This window comes from Abramis brama (genome assembly GCF_963993115.1).
Source record: "Abramis brama genome assembly, chromosome: 13".
Taxonomy (NCBI): Eukaryota; Metazoa; Chordata; class Actinopteri; order Cypriniformes; family Leuciscidae; genus Abramis; species Abramis brama.
The window spans coordinates 10,152,237-10,170,186 of NC_139975.1; the positions used below are offsets into that span (position 1 = coordinate 10,152,237).

Below are 17,950 nucleotides of genomic sequence, written 5' to 3' on the forward strand. Positions count from 1 at the left end.
CTATATTTCTGTTAGTATTAGATTTTGATATTGGAATATTACGTGGATCTGCTTGAATTTAAAGTAGTTTAGAAAACAACTACAATTATAACGATCCCGTAGCCTATACTGTGTTCAATGAATGTCAAGACGAAAGAGTTTTGTTACCATACATAAATAACCTATAGAGAAATATGGACATTTTTCTTGTTAAAAAATATTCATTTACAAATAATATAATGATTTGCCTAACTACCAAATCTATCTATAACTAACCAGAAATAATGTTTTTTCCAGTCACAGTCAGACATGCCTCAGATAAGTTGGTTTAAAGATGGTTTATAAGTCTCTCAAAGCTGTTCTTCAGGGTGGTCTAACTGGACTTACTTGTAAGACTTATTGCAAGGCTATTGGCGAAAGTTTGGACATTTAATAGGAGTGACCTGGAGATTTCGGATTCCATGGAGGGAAAGTGACACCTAGTGGTGTATGGTAGTCATTAATTCGGTTCAATAGATAAAAGCCCCCCCGCACTGATAATTGATTGGTTGGGTCCTTACATGCGCTTCGTGGGGCACACTAGCACACACACGCAAGAGAGACTTCCGGGAGACTTGGGATGTCTGCAGTATAATGCAAGAAGTAGGCTATCTGCAATAAAATACAGAAAAATTAAGAGTAGTGCCTTTACTTTTTCAAGGGAAAAGTAATTAAATTACAGTAATTGGGTTACTAATTATTTGCACCCAACATTGATGGTAGTCTCTACAACACTGAAAACATGAACCTGTTTCTAGTTTTGGTTTCATTGATTTGCTTTGAGGTGTAATTGTAGTTGCTCTAGCAGCTTCAGGCATTTTTTGCATCCAAATGCAAGACCAGATGTTTTAAATCATTTAAGCAAAATTCATATCAACATTCTTCTTTATCATGAGCAGCATGTTAGTTTCACCTGGAGAGCATCTTCCATATTTTATACTTGCACAGAAGGTCTGTTTGTCTAACATGCCTGCCACATAGCACTTATTTATTTTCTGAAGTGATGCAATAGGTTCTGTGAATTGGAATCAATTGAGTGCATAAAACTGTGGACATGCCCTTGTCAGAAAGACCATGAGCCTTTAGAAAGGAGGACAATCCCAACATATACTAAACTTACCCACAGTCACATTTATAAATAATGTTAAAGTTAAAGTCACAGATAAAGTTTTATGAGGTACGAATGTGACCTTTTTTTTTTTAATCACGGTTTATTAAAAACACAAAGATGAATAACAGAGACACATTGTTCTTTTTGTTATAGTGGTTCTTACATTTTATTTATTTTGTGCAGAAAAAAAAAAAAAAAGATTTATTGATCTGATTTGTCCAAACTTGGCTTCTTGTCAGATGGGCTGTAGCCTACTTCGACACAGAATTCTGCAGTGAGAGAAGAAAGAAAAAAAAGCTACATTTAAAGAAAGAAAATGACAATTTACAGTGTGCATTGTATATGTAAATAATTGCATATCAGTTCATTATGATTTCTTTTTTATTTGAGAGTTAAATTATGACCTTGACATGTTCGTGAAAGATTTACCTGTAACTTCTGCTTCATCAGTTAAAGGACAAGTTCGGTATTTTATTTAAAGCCCTGTTTACAGATCGTTTCTGATGAAATAGAACGGTTAAGATAAAAGTTTGGACACATGCTGCTGTCCCGGGAATTTTAGGTTTCGTCGTTTACAAAGACGTGAAACTCACCGAGTGGTCAGGGGTGTTCACTGATATGCTCACACAAAAAATCGCTGCAAAAGATGCTTAGCTTTCCAACAGGTTTTATCGTAGATTTTGTCAAACACACACACACAAAAACTTTGACAAAAACTAAGATAAAACCTGTTGGAAAGCATCTTTTTCAGCGATCTGTAAACAGGGCTTTAAGTGTAAAATACCGAACTTGTCCTTTAAAATTAAACTGAATAATAATAAACTAAATTAAACTGAAACCCATACTGACCTGTTACACCATCATAGGAGTACTGGGCTTCTCTTTTGAATCCAAGACACTCAGCTTGCTTCCAGTACATGTCCATGTCAGACTCGGTTGGGTTGCTCTCTCTCTCTGCAAGGAGGGAAACATCGCACACAATTTCTCATGAAATGCATTACTTTAACCTTAATGTCTACATCTATATGGATTTTGTGACTTACTGAAAAAGTACAGCGATTTTATGGTCTCATTTTTGAATTGGCTGACGATGCTCATGGTGAGACACTCTGGACAGGATGGCAAGAATTTTACCTCTGATATTGTGTCAGTCTCTGTGGATCAAACAACAGTTTAACATTCCTTAGTGCTCGGAACTCATGAGTTTGGACTGAAATGAAGAAGCTTTTGTTCACTTACGATTGGTATACAAGGTACTGTTTTTAAAAACTGTGTTGATTTTGCTAAACTCACATTTTCCTTTCCTGAGGGGAAGAATGATCTGATTCAGAATTCTGGTCATGATTAAATGTATTCAATATAGCAAAACATGTTAAAAACAGGATCTTACATCATATTCCCTTGACTGAAAGATAATGTGTTTGCAAGTGTAAGAGTGCTTGGGCCAAACGTCACCCATGAGCTGTTAACAGTCTTCAATATCTCTGTAAATAAGTGGTGATCAGCTATGCCTTCAAGGAAGATCCATTTCCCCATGATCTGTTTGGAAGAAAATAGAAAATGTGAATTTATTCTATATAAGCTGCTGTAGTATTTGTTTACTTTGAAAGAATACTTGCTTTAAAACATACCGTATTAATAATGCACTTACAATTTTGGAGTCATCCTCCAGGGTTAGTGGCGTTATGAGCTCCTTACAGCCTGGCAGAGCGGCCTGATTTAAACTAAACAGGCCCAGAAAAGCAGTCAAAACCACCAAAGACGACATTGTAGAACCTCAGAAATCTGATTTCAGAAAGTTATGCCGCATCACCTGGGGAAGAGGTACTTTAAATAGAACTGCTTATCACACATTATCTTCTGTTTTTTTTCTGAAGTGACGCAACAGTTGTCTGTGATGCTATAGTGCCAGTAAACCGAAATGATTAAAGTGGGAAAAATTTTGGACTTTAGGGATCAGGAAATTCCTGAGGTAACAGAACATGCATTTAATACAATAATGCTCCTATTTCTCTTTTTATTGCCATAGTTTTTTGGTGCATAAAAATATAAAATAAAAAGAATAAAGAAATTTTACATGAAATGTAATACTTATACAATATATTATTGATAAAAGTAGAATCCATAAAATATATTAAAACAAATGTACATTTTTATTTAGATTTTATTATTTTATTTTTAAATCATCCATCCCACAGTAATAAATTATTTTTAAAAAGTACATTGGTATTTACCAGTATATGTATCTAGTATCTATAACCTATAGAGAAATATGGAAATTTTAATTGTTAAAAATATTCATTTACAAATAATATGATGATTTGCCTAACTACCAAATCTATCTATAACTAACCAGAAATAATGTTTTTTTTTTTCTAGTCACAGTCAGACATGCCTCAGATACGTTGGTTTAAAGATGGTTTTAAAGTCTCTCAAAGCTGTTCTTCAGGGTGGTCTAACTGGACTTCCAGTCTGACTGATCTGTTTGTAAGGCTATTGGCGACAGTTTGGACATTGAGTGACCTGGAGATTTCGGATTCCATGGAGGATTATATGGGAGGAAAGTGACACCTAGTGGTGTATGGTAGTCAGTTTTGGGTAAGTTACTCTAAAATAGTAATTAATTGCTAGCTACCAATTACATCTTTAACAGCGTCATTAGATTACTGTAATTACTATGTTTAAAAAGTATTAGATTGCTTATTACTAATTAATCTCTAAATCCCATCAACCTCGACCAGTTGAACAATATGATTCTTTCAAATAAACAATATACAATTGCATAAATTATTCTTGAACTATCCCCTCTCCTCCTTTCCGCTTAACCCAGCTTTGCAAAGCTGTTTAACTCTTTCATAGGTCACAAATAAGAAGTTTTTGGGGCAACCAAAAAACAAGGCACAAGTTACATGACAATACATAAGCTACTTAACAAAAACTAAATCAAGCAAACAGAAAACAAACAAAAAGTCTCTCTGCTCGCTCGCAGTAGCATGTTCCTTAAGTAGGGCTTCTTCAGGTGTCAAGCATCAGAATGATTAGGATCCCGCCTAACAGCTGCACTTAAAGGGACTGTGTGTAGGAATTTCTCCCATCTAGTGGTGAAATTGTATTTTGCATTCAAACGAATAATGCTCTCCAGCGCCTCACTTTTTCAAATGCGCGTTGCATCTACGGTAGCCGTTATGTACCCAAAAGCTATGACAGGATGTCTTATAATAGCACTTCGAGTTTTTCTTCGGGTGAACAGGTTTGTTATTTAAAACAAACTGAAACTTGAAACAACGAAAAAAAGAATGCTACAGTATGAATTACTGACTGTGAAAAACATTAACTATGGTAATTAATGCCTTCTTTACTCGTTATATTTTATGAAGTATGTGCATTGTTAGATATCATCATCATCAGAGCCTTCTCTAACGTTACTTTACTCAATAGCTGCTATTCATCAAAGAGTCTGTTTAACTTTTAACTATAAATGTTCTACTGTCTATATAATAAAGTACACAACCAAGCAATGAAAAATTAAGCTTGTAATTAAGACCGTAACATTGACTTACCTGTCGAGAAGAACTTCAGGGTCTCTTTTGAAAGCTTTCTCCTGCATTAGCTATCCCAACATTAACCCTTGTTTTTGTAATCTCCAGTCACGTTTCCTTTTACGGTCTATTTTGGACTTTTTCGACGACGAGGACTCCTTATCCTGTGACTCATATGTATGTATGAATGAATGGTGTATAAATAACCGTGCAGTGCAGGATTTTAAACTTGCCGCGGCAGTGACAAGCGCCTCTCTCTGCTCTGCTCCTCCGCTTCTGCTGGCTTCAGTCACGTGACGCTGGCTCTGAACGAAAACGCGTTGTGGAAACGCGTTGGCCTAGTACTTTTTGTCCCTCTCTGCTATTATAGTTTTTCAAAATGGCGGAACTACATGGAAGCCTCCGTGGACCTACCCGTCCCATGTATATAAAGATAATAAATTTTTCGTTTACGAGGATTAGTCTGATCATTGGCATAGGTATTTGTACACCATTGAGGGCATATTTATGAATGAAAATATTGATTTTAGATAATAAAATACCTAAAAAGCTACACATAGTCCCTTTAAGGTAGAGCACAGTGGCATCCATAATAAGTAAGTAAGTAGGCTAAGTAAGTAAAGTTTATTTATAGAGCGCTTTTCACAGATACAATCACAAAGTGCTTTACAAAGTGCAATCATACTAATAAAACTTACAATTATACATTTTAAGTTAAAAGGCAATAAAGCCCAGTCAACTAAAAGCTTGATGAAATAACAGTGTCTTTAGTTGCTTTTTAAAAGAATCGACAGAGTCGGCCACACGGAGGGACAGGGGCAGGGCATTCCACAGTCTGGGGACTACAACCTGAAAGGACCGGTCACCCCGGGTTTTATAGCGAGTCTGGGACCAATAAAAGACTCTGGCCTGAGGATCGAAGGGCACGGCCTGGGGAGTAGGAGAGCAACAAATCAGCAATGTATTGTGGGGACTGACCATTTAAAGCTCTAAAAGTTAAGAATAATATTTAATCCTTAAATAATAGTTTTAATTAAATATTACTTAAATAAATGGCACAGCCAGAGCCCTGACTTAAAAAAATGAATAATCCTTAAATGGAAGACGTTTGGGACGACCAGAACCCTTCCTAGAGCTGGCCGTCCGGCCAAACTGAGCTATCGGGGGAGAAGAGCCTTGGTGAGAGAGGTAAAGAAGAACCCAAAGATCACTGTGGCTGAGCTCCAGAGATGCAGTCGGGAGATGGGAGAAAGTTGTAGTAAGTCAACCATCACTGCAGCCATCCACCAGTCGGGGCTTTATGGCAGAGTGGCCCGACGGAAGCCTCTCCTCAGTGCAAGACACATGAAAGCACACCTGAAGGACTCCAAGATGGTGATAAATAAGATTCTCTGGTCTGATGAGAAGCGGTATGTGTGGAGAAAACCAGGCACTGCTCATCAACTGTCCAATACAGTCTCAACAGTGAAGCATGGTGGTGGCAGCATCATGCTGTGGGGGTGTTTTTCAGCTGCAGGGACAGGACGACTGGTTGCAATTGAGGGAAAGATGAATGCGGCCAAGTACAGGAATATCCTGGACGAAAACCTTCTCCAGAGTGCTCTGGACCTCAGACTGGGCCGAAGGTTCACCTTCCAACAAGACAATGACCCTAAGCACACAGCTAAAATAACGGTGGCTTCACAACAACTCCGTGACTGTTCTTGAATGGCCCAGCCAGAGCCCTGACTTAAACCCAATTGAGCATCTCTGGAGAGACCTGAAAATGGCTATCCACCAACGTTTGCCATCCAACCTGACAGAACTGGAGAGGATCTGCAAGGAGGAATAGCAGAGGATACCCAAATCCAGGTGTGAAAAACTTGTTGCATCTTTCCCAAAAAGACTCATGGCTGTAATAGATCAAAAGGGTGCTTCTACTAAATACTGAGCAAAGGGTCTGAATACTTAGGGCCATATGTTATTTCAGTTTTTCTTTTTTAATAAATGTGCAAAAATGTCAACAAGTCTGTGTTTTTCTGTCAATATGGGGTGAAAATTTAAGGGGGTCTGAATACTTTCCTTACCCACTGTAACTGCAATAAAATACAGAAAAATTAAAAGTAGTCCCTTTACTTTTTCAAGGGAAAAATAATTAAATTACAGTAATTGGGTTACTAATTATATGCACCCAACATTGATGGTAGTCTTTACAACACTGAAAACATGAACCTGTTTCTAGTTTTGGTTTCATTGATTTGCTTTGAGGTGTAATTGTAGTTGCTCTAGCAGCTTCAGGCATTTTTTTGCATCCAAATGCAAGACCAGATGTTTTAAATAATTTAAGCAAAATTCATATCAACATTCTTCTTTATCGTGAGCAGCATGTTAGTTTCATTTCATTTCATTTTTTTGTTTATTTTACAGGGACAGTGCTCATTGATTAACAGTAAAATAACTGTAAATGAGCCAGAGTTAGCTCAAAAGGCTAATTTTCATCTGTTGTCCCTGGCCAGTTATTATAAAGGCAACCTAAAATCAGCATATAAAAAACATAAAATTACTTTTTACAGTCCACAAGTAATAACAACATAGAAAAGTAATAATAAAACAGATACAACACACCACAATAAGTATAGTTTTTCCAGGTATACACAATAGTTTCACCTGGAGAGCATCTTCCATATTTTATACTTGCACAGAAGGTCTGTTTGTCTAACATGCCTGCCACATAGCACTTATTTATTTTCTGAAGTGATGCAATAGGTTCTGTGAATTGGAATCAATTGAGTGCATAAAACTGTGGACATGCCCTTGTCAGAAAGACCATGAGCCTTTAGAAAGGAGGACAATCCCAAAATATACTAAACTTACCCACAGTCACATTTATAAATAATGTGATTAATAAATCACATTATGATGTGATTTTTAAGTCACAGATATAGTTTTATGAGGTACGAATGTGACCTTTTTTTTTTAATCACGGTTTATTAAAAATACACACCAAGATGAATAACAGAGACACATTGTTCTTTTTGTTATAGTGGTTCTTACATTTTATTTATTTTGTGCAGAAAAAAAAGAAAAGAAGATTTATTGATCTGATTTGTCCAAACTTGGCTTCTTGTCAGATGGGCTGTAGCCTACTTCGACACAGAATTCTGCAGTGAGAGAAGAAAGAAAAAAAAAGCTACATTTAAAGAAAGAAAATGACAATTTACAGTGTGCATTGTATATGTAAATAATTGCATATCAGTTCATTATGATTTCTTTTTTATTTGAGAGTTAAATTATGACCTTGACATGTTCGTGAAAGATTTACATGTAACTTCTGTTTCATCAGTTAAAATTAAACTGAATAATAATAAACTAAATTAAACTGAAACCCATACTGACCTGTTACACCATCATAGGAGTACTGGGCTTCTCTTTTGAATCCAAGACACTCAGCTTGCTTCCAGTACATGTCCATGTCAGACTCGGTTGGGTTACTCTCTCTCTCTGCAAGGAGGGAAACATCGCACACAATTTCTCATGAAATGCATTACTTTAACCTTAATGTCTACACATCTATATGGATTTTGTGACTTACTGAAAAAGTACAGCGTTTTTATGGTCTCATTTTTGAATTGGCTGACGAAGCTCATGGTGAGACACTCTGGACAGGATGGCAAGAATTTTCCTTCTGATATTGTGTCAGTCTCTGTGGATCAAACAACAGTTTAACATTCCTTAGTGCTCGGAACTCATGAGTTTGGACTGAAATGAAGAAGCTTTTGTTAACTTACCATTGGCATAAAATGTACTGTTTTTAAAAACTGTGTTGATTTTGCTAAACTCACATTTTCCTTTCCTGAGGGGAAGAATGATCTGATTCAGAATTCTGGTCATGATGAAATTCAATATAGCAAAACATGTTAAAAACAGGATCTTACATCATATTCCCTTGACTGAGAGATAATGTGTTTGCAAGTGTAAGAGTGCTTGGGCCAAACGTCACCCATGAGCTGTTAACAGTCTTCAATATCTCTGTAAATAAGTGGTGATCAGCTATGCCTTCAAGGAAGATCCATTTCCCCATGATCTGTTTGGAAGAAAATAGAAGCTGTGAAATTGATGTGCTTTATTGTCATATAAGCTGCTGTAGTATTTGTTTACTTTGAAAGAATACTTGCTTTAAAACATACCGTATTAATAATGCACTTACAATTTTGGAGTCATCCTCCAGGGTTAGTGGCGTTATGAGCTCCTTACAGCCTGGCAGAGCGGCCTGATTTAAACTAAACAGGCCCAGAAAAGCAGTCAAAACCACCAAAGACGACATTGTAGAACCTCAGAAATCTGATTTCAGAAAGTTATGCTGCATCACCTGGGGAAGAGGTACTTTAAATAGAACTGCTTATCACACATTATCTTCTGTTTTTTCTGAAGTGACGCAACAGTTGTCTGTGACGCTATAGTGCCAGTAAACCGAAATGATTAAAGTGGGAAATATTTTGGACTTTAGGGATCAGGAAATTCCTGAGGTAACAAAACATGCCAGTATTAATACAATAATGCTCCTATTTCTCTTTTTATTGCCATAGTTTTTGGGTGCATAAAAATAAAATAAAAAAGAATAAAGAAATTTTAAATGAAATGTAATATAAAATATATTATTGATAAAAGTAGAATCCATAAAATATATGAAAACAAATGTACATATCATTTTTATTTAGATTTTATTATATCATTATTTAATCCATCCATCCATCCCACATTAATAATTTTTTTTAAAGTACATTGGCATTTACCAGTAGTATGACAAGCACAGTCATTTTTCTTTGCATTTTATCTTTAATCTTTCTCACGCTATTTTAATAAGGAGAAATCATGAATAAATCACATTTTGGAACCCAATGGATGCTCTCTGTATCTTCATGATCAAAATATGTATACTATCATTATGCTTTTATACTCGAAAGCTTATGATGGAGGCGAATAGTATTGTGCTTATTTGCCTCCTTCACAAGCTTTAGTGAACTGAAAGACTGAACTGTAAATCATTAACATTTTGTTGATGTTTGATTTTTGGTTGATAATATGAACAAGAATGTTTTGCAGTATAACTAACCTAACTTAGTTAGGAGGTTTAGCAACTGAAACTGGAATTACCAGAGAAATAAGACCAGCGTTTCGGTTAGGAGTTACTGTACGTACAACAACAGAACTACTCATTTTGATGGTTCTTAGAACTCATCTTGCCAACTATTTCCATATGTCTTCCTTTGGTCAGAGATTAAAAGTCAAGGATAGAAGTCACTTTCGGGTATGATTGTGAACTTGAAAGTGGTAATAATTAACGTGACGGTTAACAAATCACAGTGATCAGAAATAAAATGGGCAGAAGTAAAATAGGTCCAGTTTGAGTCACTGCACTGTTTAGACATGGACAGTCCCAGCTATGAGGTTTATCTGTTGTTTTGTCTTTGTGCCTGATCTGGTCGATTATTCTTTGCCCTTTCTGCTCACGAAGCTCCCGTTGACCATAGTGGGAGATCAAAGAGATGTCACCGGGGCTGTAAGAGGACGGCTGAGGGCAGTCCAACCAATCGGCGGCCAGAAGTCGGGGGTATCCTTCTTCAGGGGCTGAGCCTGGGTGCGTAAATTTCCAATAGGAGTTGCCTTTGAAAACGTAGGTTGAACCTGATTGACGTAGAGGATAAAAAAAAAGTCAGTAGTGCTGTGAAACACTGTTACACACACCTCCACATACAATGCTGTATTATTGTATAAATATTATAATAACAACACACCCTTGAATTCTCCAGCCCTTTCTCTCTCGTCATCATTCTCAGTGATGATTCCATTCACTCCTCCTTCAGTAAGCTCTCTCCAGACTTTGCTTTCCTCTGGGCTTTCTCCTTTCTCTCCGTCCTCTCTCAAAGACCCCCACACTACACCCTGAGTAGGGTCCCAGTGCAATCCTTGCCACAGTCCCTCTGAGTCCTCCAGAGTAGACAGAGGCTGAGGGAAACCGTCTTGGAGTGACAGATCCTTGAACAGCCAAACCTGGGAACCTGCATATGTGTGTTAAATAAAAGTAGCAGGGGTTTAGGAACCATCTAAAAAGTGTGTTTTCATTTTATGCCGATATATCAGCCTCTGTCTATTTAAGTTATATTTTTACAGAGTGTCAATTTACAAATAGACACTCGTACAAATAGCCTATCTTGTTGGCAAAAGCTATTTACACTGGCTCTGCCCACCATTGTCTGTTTGAGCCAGGCCAAATTACAAAAGAAATCCATCTTGTAACAAGAACAGTGGCATGGAGAGTAAGTATAGAGGATTTAGCTTTTGACACAACCAAGTCTGCCTTTTTCTGATGCCATTCTTCATTCTTTTCCCATTGCATTTCAGTTCAGAAAGGCATTTATTTGAAATAAAAATGTAAGAAAATATTCGAAAAGTGGAAATAGGTGCAGAGTTGTGCTTTAGGGATAGGGACAAGTTAGGGTCCCAAAAAGGCAGCATTAATTTATGATTATAATAAATGTAATCATGTACACTGAATATGTTGTCGTTATTGCATACTGTTTTATAATGTACAACACTATTTACACTACTGCTATTTACACTTAGTGTCAAAATTATTGCTATTTGCACTTACCATATTTTTATTCTTTGCACTGAGGCCAAGTAAAATAAATCTTTATTCTTTAAATTAAATAAACGAACTCACAAAAGTGGGGTTGAAATCAGCACAAAAATGTGGGTTTGTGATGTGACGGTGCAGGGAAACTGACCACTGATAAAGATGATGGCATGATCTGTGTGTCTCTCCAGAACCGCTCGCAGTGGAGGCAGTGAAGAAGGAAGAGCCGACCAAAGTCTCTGTACAGGAACAGCCCTGACTGACACGAGACCACCTCTGCTCACTCTCCACATGTTCTGCCCTGCAAAACGTGTGAGGGTAAGGGTAAGAGAGATATTTCAAAAGGGAGGAATAAGAATAAATAATTTTTTACTGTATATGGTGACACTGAATGGATGGATAGTCTCTGGTAGACCAATAACAAGATGAAAACACAAAGTGGAGGAAGTATATACTCCATAAATTAGCCCTAAATTATTTAAATACTTCAAATATCTACCTTTGAAGAAGAAAATCTCTCCTCGAATCTTGGCAACTGCATCAAAACTGGTGTTACAGCGATCCACAGAACTTGATTGAGACAAAGTGAGATATTTCAAAACATATTTCTCTTCATTAAAATACATTTGAACAAACTAACAAATATAAAGATACAATATAAAATACAATTTAAAATCCTTTCATATTATATTTGTAGTAGTATTCCAGCATTAGGCACAATAAGGAATATGTATTAGTAAATAGGCTCAATTTTGATTTGATGTTCAATTAAAAAAGTTTAATTGATCCTCTTACCTGTCCAAATGAGTGTGTGCATGTCTGTACATGTGTGTGAGTCTGTGTATTCCTCCATGTCGATGACGCAACTGGGCTTCCGTCACAAGAAGAGGCTTGTCAGTTGGAATATGGTCACCCCTCTTACCTGAATTCATAAACAGACACACACACATGCAGAATAGATTATTTGAGTCTCATGTACATGATATTCAGATTTCACATGAATCCCATGAGCTATAACTGCCGAACAGAGATTCCAATCGAGGGGTTTAATGACAGTTACCATAAAGGGCTGTGATGTGTTGAAGGTCGTGATGTCCCAGGCTGAAGTGGAGTGGGTCTCCCAGGGGCCCTTGGTAGTATGGACGCATTACAGATTGCCGTGCTGAGGAATGGGTCAGTCCGAGGGCGTGACCAAGCTCATGCACCAGCACCGTGAACAGATCTGTGCCCTCAGTTGCTGTGTGTAAATATTAAGAGCACATTGAGCTTTTCGGAAGGAAGGGCTTCATATGCCCTGTCCCATATGGCACACTTCATGCTCTCTCGGTCTTGTGGACTTACAGTGGCTGCCGTGTGGCGTGTCCGTTAAGTCCATGAGACCGTAGGGTGTCCCATTTGTCATTTTAGGTTTCAGAAGGGTGCTTGCGAGTGCGGTTGATATGCGCCCTCGATGTGCATTTTTTCCGAGCCACAATTTCAAGCTTCGCAGTACACTTCTTCCAGAAAGTCAAAGTGGTGCTATGTCATGAAAGTACAGACTCATAGGAAGACCGCGAGTGTTTAGGGTGCCATTTGGGACAGGGCCATAGAGACAGGAACTAAACAGTGTTACTGACAGACTAGGAAGAGAGGTGCTGCAACAAAGTAAAATATGTGAAAACATTAGGTGTTTTTTATATATTCAAACATGAAAACATAACATATTCTAGTAGACTCCAAAAACAAAATCAAGACTGTAAAAGGGCATTATATGCCCCTTTTAAGTTATTATCAATACTGGATATATATATATATATATATATATATATATATATATATATATATATATGTAAATGAAGTATATTGGATACTTCATTGTGGATATTTAATTACTCATTTCCTCCTATTTTAGATTAAAGGTGTGTTCACGCCATGTTGTAGGTAGGCCTACTGTAATTATGAGATTACGATTTGTAAAAAGCGTTCACAACCTAGAAATTACAGGACATAGACAGCTCTGAGTAGAACGTCATGTGCTATTGCGTAATTACGATAATTACAACATGGCGTGAAAACAAAATTTAAGCAAGTGTGAGATGGGGAGGCTAATCTCTAAAAACAACAATTGTTTAATAACTGTTCAATTAAATTATTTAGCAAATCTCATATTTGATCAAAATATTTGTCTCTCATATTGCACATTATAAGTTTGTGACGCTTAAATTCACTTGTAGCTAAATTATTGCTTTTATTTTTGGCCATTACATGAAAATTATTGGCCATTATATTAATATCAGTGGATAATACTGATCTACCCTGCTGGGTTTTATTTTGTCTTTGCACATTATTCCTTATCTATGAATTACCTCTGAAAGCCCATTCCTCCTCTGCATCCAGGTGAACTCCACCTGCCCTGTCTGGGTCTGATGGGAAGAAGGCATGGCCAACAGATCCACCTGCTCCATCAAAGGGATATCCATCTCCATGGGGACCATGCAAGAAATCTATTTGGAGATCTGCTCCCTCTGGTCCTCGCACCTATTCAAAATAGTTCAATATGTTCTATAAAAACAGAAACATTGTTAAGGTCAGATCATTTTTGAGTTTTAAAAAGCATAGCCATAACCTCATGAAACTCAAGCAATGTTGGATCAGCCCACACTCGGAGGGCATAGTACACAAGGGAGCGAATCATTTCACGGGACAGTTTAGAAGATGCAGGGTAAGAGCGCAACCTGAGAAAGAAGAGAGTTGGACTAAGAACAAAAATGTTGTGTTTATGTGTTTTTAATCTTTTTCTACAGTCTTTACTTTATTGTGATACTGTAAACTAACTATCAAGTAAGTTAATGCAGACGGTAAAAAGCAGGAAGAAAAACACAACTGGTAAAATAATCAGTCTAACCTCCAGTTGATATTTCTTCTCGTCCAGGTAGAAACTGCTCTTTTCATCCTTTGATTTTCAATATCACCGTGTAATGCCGAAAGCTGGATGGTTTGATCATCGTCATCCGGAAGTGAACAACGGGGTGTCTGCATCAACTGAACAGTCGCTTCATCTGTGACAGGAATGTGAGGGAATTAAGGAAGGCATTAAATAAGACTGAGATTTCAAGAGTGGGGGAAAGTGTTGTTCATACCTAAGACTCCTGTGTCATCCAAACCAGCAAACCTCTGCATTTCCTTCACTGCTTGAGTAACAGCCGTCCAGGCCTGTAACTGACCTGTAGAGGGATCAGGGGGTGGGAGGTATCCATACTTCGTGAGCCAATCCTGCCAAACAGAAAAGAAAATAATACTTTTATTCCACAAAGATGCACTCAATTGATCAGTAAAGACTTTTACATTGTTACAAGAGATTTTTATTACAAATAATACTGAAAAAATGAATCCTGAAAAAAAAAAAAAAAGAAGATAGTTTCCATAAAAACATTAAGCAGCAGAACTGTTCATCATTGATAATAATAATAAATGTTTCTTGAGCACTAAATCAACATATTAGAATGATTTCTGAAGGATCATGTGACTTAAGCCTGGAGTAATGATGCTGAAAATTCAGCTTTGCCATTACAGGAATAAATCAAATTTTAAAATATATTAAAATAGAAGATTTGTTATTTTTTTAAATTGTAATAATATTTCACAATATAACTGTTTTTATTGTATTTTATTGTACATCTAATAAATGCAGCCTTGGTGAGCAGAAGAGACTTTAAACTGAATGACCCCAAACTTGGCATAATTGCTAATTATGCATTGTTAATCATTTATGGGAACTGAACTAAATAATGTGGGAAAACATACACCAATGGATCAGGCACAATAAGTCTAGAAAGGTACATTAAGGATAAGGAAAAGAAAGAAATGGGTAAGAAAATAGGGTAATTTTCATGTTGACTTTTAATGGAACACATCAACAAAGAAAAATATTTTCCAACTGAATTGTGTAGAAGTTCAAGACACGTTCTCACCACAAGTTTAATGCTCTCATCTTCTGTGGGTATGACAGTGGGTAAAGTGGTAGATGTAACTGTTCTCGCCAAACTGGTTGGCAGTACATCTTTATCAGCCGTTCCATAAACTTCCACTGTACGTCCACACATGTAGAAAACAACTGCTGTCCAAAACATCGCCATAATACCAATGTTACCCAATGTCAATCCTCCTCAGTCAAGTGATTTCAATGACATCATCTTTGCTGAAACTGAGATGGTGTTGAGGATTGAATTGTAGGATTGATGCCAGCACTGTAAATGCAGAGTTTGGAGATAATTTAGTAATGATTATTTAAGATTGTGTTCTATTCTAAAGGACAACAACAACTTCCTAAAAGAATGTAAATCAGTTGTGCAATCTCATTACATGGGATTGCTTAACTCAGGACCTCTCTCAGTCCTAAAATAATTTATACCACTACACTGCTTGTAAAGCTGCATGATTGAATTGCAGATGGCAAGTATCAAAGAGTGAAGGATGAAAAGGCTGCAGAGGTTTTATGTGTTTCATTTTAAAAGAAAAGACGACAAGCATAGCGGATGTGGGGCTTTAATTAAATTGGCAGGTGTCATTTCATTAAAGAAATGAGACAATGTGGGAGATGACGGGTTGTTAGAGTAGAGGAGGGACGGGGGAATGGGGCACAGAAAAGAAGAGTAATGGAATAATGGAATTAAAGGAAAACGCTGCCAGTCTCGGGGGACAAGGACAGAGGACAGTGTAAGAAAAGGAGGGAGACTGACAGGAAACAATGGGCAGAGACACATGTGTGCATGTAAATGTGTGTAAAATCACGAGTGTCTGACCCAGTCACGGAAAGACGGTAAATGCGCTCAATAAATACAATAACATATTGCACAATGCATCCGCATGTGTCATTTACGATCTGCAATTCAATCGATCAACCTTGTCACAAAATCTCTGACATTTTCAGATGTGTGTTTGTAGAGGACAGTGTAAAAACTTATGAACTTATAAAACTTTTAGGGTCATATTTTCATTTTATTTAACATGTATTTGTCATTTATCATGCTGCCATTACAATAATACAGACTAAATGATAGGAAAGAAACCTCAACCTTTGTGTATACTTCAAGTTGTATAGCCCAGGAATTGTAACTGTTTCTGACTTAAACTGAATTGACAAGTAATGACTGCTAACATATGAAAGCATATTTCAAAGCTTTAGGTTAAAAAATATTTTTTAAAAGTCTTGTGCCAATTTGTATATTACAAGTGTTTTATGGGTGTGTGGATTCAAAGCTTTAAGCTAAACATTTCCAAAAACATGAGAAAAACTAAAAAAGTGTTACACTTATACATGCTCTACCACAATCTGTTTGGAAATCTGTTGACATAGGGATCAAGGTGTGGTAATAATTTCTCAGACAGAGATTTTAGCTTCATGTAATCCTTGATGGGTTGCATTTCTTACGAGTTAGCGTTCATTTAAAGCCATAATTTACGCCACAATAAAGAAAAAAATATTTATGAGACATAACAGTGAATCCATAATCATTTTAATCTAATTTAAAAAGCTCAAAATATTAAAGAAAAGTTACAATTACAGTTTTATGCAAAGTCGAAATTAATGCAAGAAATTATATCATTCAAAATAGAAAGAATTTGGACATGCTTACCGTCCCAACAACTTCTTTCTCTTTCTCCCTTTGCACTCGAGTGCTCTGTCGTGCTTGCCCTCCTTCTCTGTTCCTGAACAGATGTGTTCCTCTCATCTCCACACCCCCACCACCCCCCTCTCTCTCCTTCTGCCTCTGCACTTGCACAATGGACTCCTAATACCCCACTCAATGACGTCCCCACCCACCCCTGCTAAGTGCATCGGGCATTTGCTCACTCTCTCTCTCTGTGTTTGGAAGATACCAGTGTAAAAAAGCCTGTTTATATGCAGTGAAGAGATTTAGAGACATGCTTAGTTGCACATATACTTTATATTTAAAACTCAAATGTCTCATAGATTCCATCACATGCCATTAAAACACTAATGAACACAGTATGAACATTTACATATATATGGATCCTTTTATGTGAGATCTGAGTCAACTGCCGGATTAGGGTTACACTTTATCTTTGGGCTTGTGTGTAGTTGTGGATATGTCTGGATTAAATCCTCTTAACGAAAGGATTAAAAAAAAATTAAAAACGAAGATTTGAACAGATCTAGCTAAATGCATTGTTGCTGTTTGGTCTACGACATTCCAGAGTGAGATACACAACTTTTTTGTTACAATTTCTGCATTTAAAAAATGTAAACATTTGTCGGCGCACATAAAATTAATTAAAATATATATTTTTTTTAATCAATTTTTTTTTAACTGGGATTTCAGTGCAGGGGTTAACTTGTAGTTTGTGTATCATGGCAGAAAGCAAGAGCGAAAGCACATTTCCAGATGGGCTATCTGTCTTTTTCGCTGGATAATACTGTGCGAGTTCCAGGGGAATATCCGGATTGGAAAAGCATACTTACATGGGCAATAGAGGCGTGTGCTGAATGTTTATAGTGTAACTTGACCTCCTGATCTGTTAAACTTCTCAGTGTATAACCTGTCAAAGGGGCCAGAAACCTTATCACCTCAGTGCTCAATCTTATTGAGATATTACAGCTTTTAATAGCTTTAAAATGGCACAGGCTATACTGGTAATTTGAGCTATTTTACAAACAACTTTCCA

The 17,950-nt window shown here is 36.9% G+C and overlaps 3 protein-coding genes and 1 long non-coding RNA gene across 7 annotated transcripts; 1 reads left to right on the forward strand and 3 right to left on the reverse strand.

The window, feature by feature from the left end:
• Window positions 1-1,313: 1,313 nt before the first annotated feature.
• LOC311095035 (saxitoxin and tetrodotoxin-binding protein 1-like) lies at window positions 1,314-2,956 on the reverse strand. 2 transcript variants are annotated; one of them, XM_084133324.1, is made up of 6 exons: window positions 2,781-2,956; window positions 2,520-2,668; window positions 2,369-2,433; window positions 2,173-2,283; window positions 1,979-2,083; window positions 1,314-1,398 (listed from the first exon to the last, which is right to left on the reverse strand). In XM_084133324.1, the coding sequence occupies exons 1-6, from the start codon at window positions 2,895-2,897 to the stop codon at window positions 1,331-1,333; spliced, it is 615 nt and encodes a 204-aa protein (XP_083989450.1). In that variant the 5' UTR covers window positions 2,898-2,956; the 3' UTR covers window positions 1,314-1,330. The 2 variants fall into 2 exon arrangements, with proteins under 2 accessions (XP_083989450.1, XP_083989451.1); XM_084133325.1 differs by having other exon boundaries at window positions 2,761-2,902.
• Window positions 2,957-7,601: 4,645 nt separating this feature from the next.
• LOC311095034 (saxitoxin and tetrodotoxin-binding protein 2-like) lies at window positions 7,602-9,082 on the reverse strand. 2 transcript variants are annotated; one of them, XM_084133322.1, is made up of 6 exons: window positions 8,855-9,082; window positions 8,583-8,731; window positions 8,436-8,500; window positions 8,240-8,350; window positions 8,044-8,148; window positions 7,602-7,808 (listed from the first exon to the last, which is right to left on the reverse strand). In XM_084133322.1, exons 1-6 carry the CDS (start codon window positions 8,969-8,971, stop codon window positions 7,741-7,743), a joined length of 615 nt encoding a protein of 204 aa, XP_083989448.1. In that variant the 5' UTR covers window positions 8,972-9,082; the 3' UTR covers window positions 7,602-7,740. The 2 variants fall into 2 exon arrangements, with proteins under 2 accessions (XP_083989448.1, XP_083989449.1); XM_084133323.1 differs by having other exon boundaries at window positions 7,631-7,808; window positions 8,835-9,062.
• Window positions 9,083-9,346: 264 nt separating this feature from the next.
• Window positions 9,347-17,019, reverse strand: mmp17b (matrix metallopeptidase 17b). Its single transcript, XM_084133321.1, has 12 exons — window positions 16,900-17,019; window positions 15,235-15,510; window positions 14,404-14,536; window positions 14,169-14,322; window positions 13,890-13,998; window positions 13,630-13,801; window positions 12,345-12,521; window positions 12,080-12,206; window positions 11,784-11,854; window positions 11,436-11,585; window positions 10,443-10,706; window positions 9,347-10,332 (listed from the first exon to the last, which is right to left on the reverse strand). Exons 2-12 carry the CDS (start codon window positions 15,397-15,399, stop codon window positions 9,998-10,000), a joined length of 1,857 nt encoding a protein of 618 aa, XP_083989447.1. The 5' UTR covers window positions 15,400-15,510; window positions 16,900-17,019; the 3' UTR covers window positions 9,347-9,997.
• On the forward strand, window positions 10,158-14,965 carry LOC311095036. Of its 2 annotated transcripts, none has more exons than XR_014608756.1 (4): window positions 10,158-10,285; window positions 11,476-11,602; window positions 13,661-13,985; window positions 14,196-14,965. It is a non-coding gene; the product is annotated as an uncharacterized lncRNA (long non-coding RNA). The 2 variants fall into 2 exon arrangements; XR_014608757.1 differs by having other exon boundaries at window positions 13,661-13,791; window positions 14,196-14,643.
• Window positions 17,020-17,950: the final 931 nt, after the last annotated feature.

Bases quoted from the DNA above. Each gene is read 5' to 3' on its own strand.
- mmp17b (XM_084133321.1), bottom strand. From the start codon at position 15,399: ATGGCGATGTTTTGGACAGCAGTTGTTTTCTACATGTGTGGACGTACA. The intron at 13,999-14,168 runs GTTAGACTGATT...CTTCTTTCTCAG, and splicing joins AGAAGAAATATCAACTGGAG to GTTGCGCTCTTACCCTGCAT. The intron at 13,802-13,889 runs GTTATGGCTATG...TATTTTGAATAG, and splicing joins CATTGCTTGAGTTTCATGAG to GTGCGAGGACCAGAGGGAGC.
- LOC311095035 (XM_084133324.1), bottom strand. From the start codon at position 2,897: ATGTCGTCTTTGGTGGTTTTGACTGCTTTTCTGGGCCTGTTTAGTTTA. The intron at 2,669-2,780 runs GTAAGTGCATTA...TCTTCCAAACAG, and splicing joins TGGAGGATGACTCCAAAATT to ATCATGGGGAAATGGATCTT. The intron at 2,434-2,519 runs GTAAGATCCTGT...TCTTCCCCTCAG, and splicing joins TTCAGTCAAGGGAATATGAT to GAAAGGAAAATGTGAGTTTA.
- LOC311095034 (XM_084133322.1), bottom strand. From the start codon at position 8,971: ATGTCGTCTTTGGTGGTTTTGACTGCTTTTCTGGGCCTGTTTAGTTTA. The intron at 8,501-8,582 runs GTAAGATCCTGT...TCTTCCCCTCAG, and splicing joins CTCAGTCAAGGGAATATGAT to GAAAGGAAAATGTGAGTTTA. The intron at 8,351-8,435 runs GTAAGTTAACAA...TTTGATCCACAG, and splicing joins CAGTACATTTTATGCCAATG to AGACTGACACAATATCAGAA.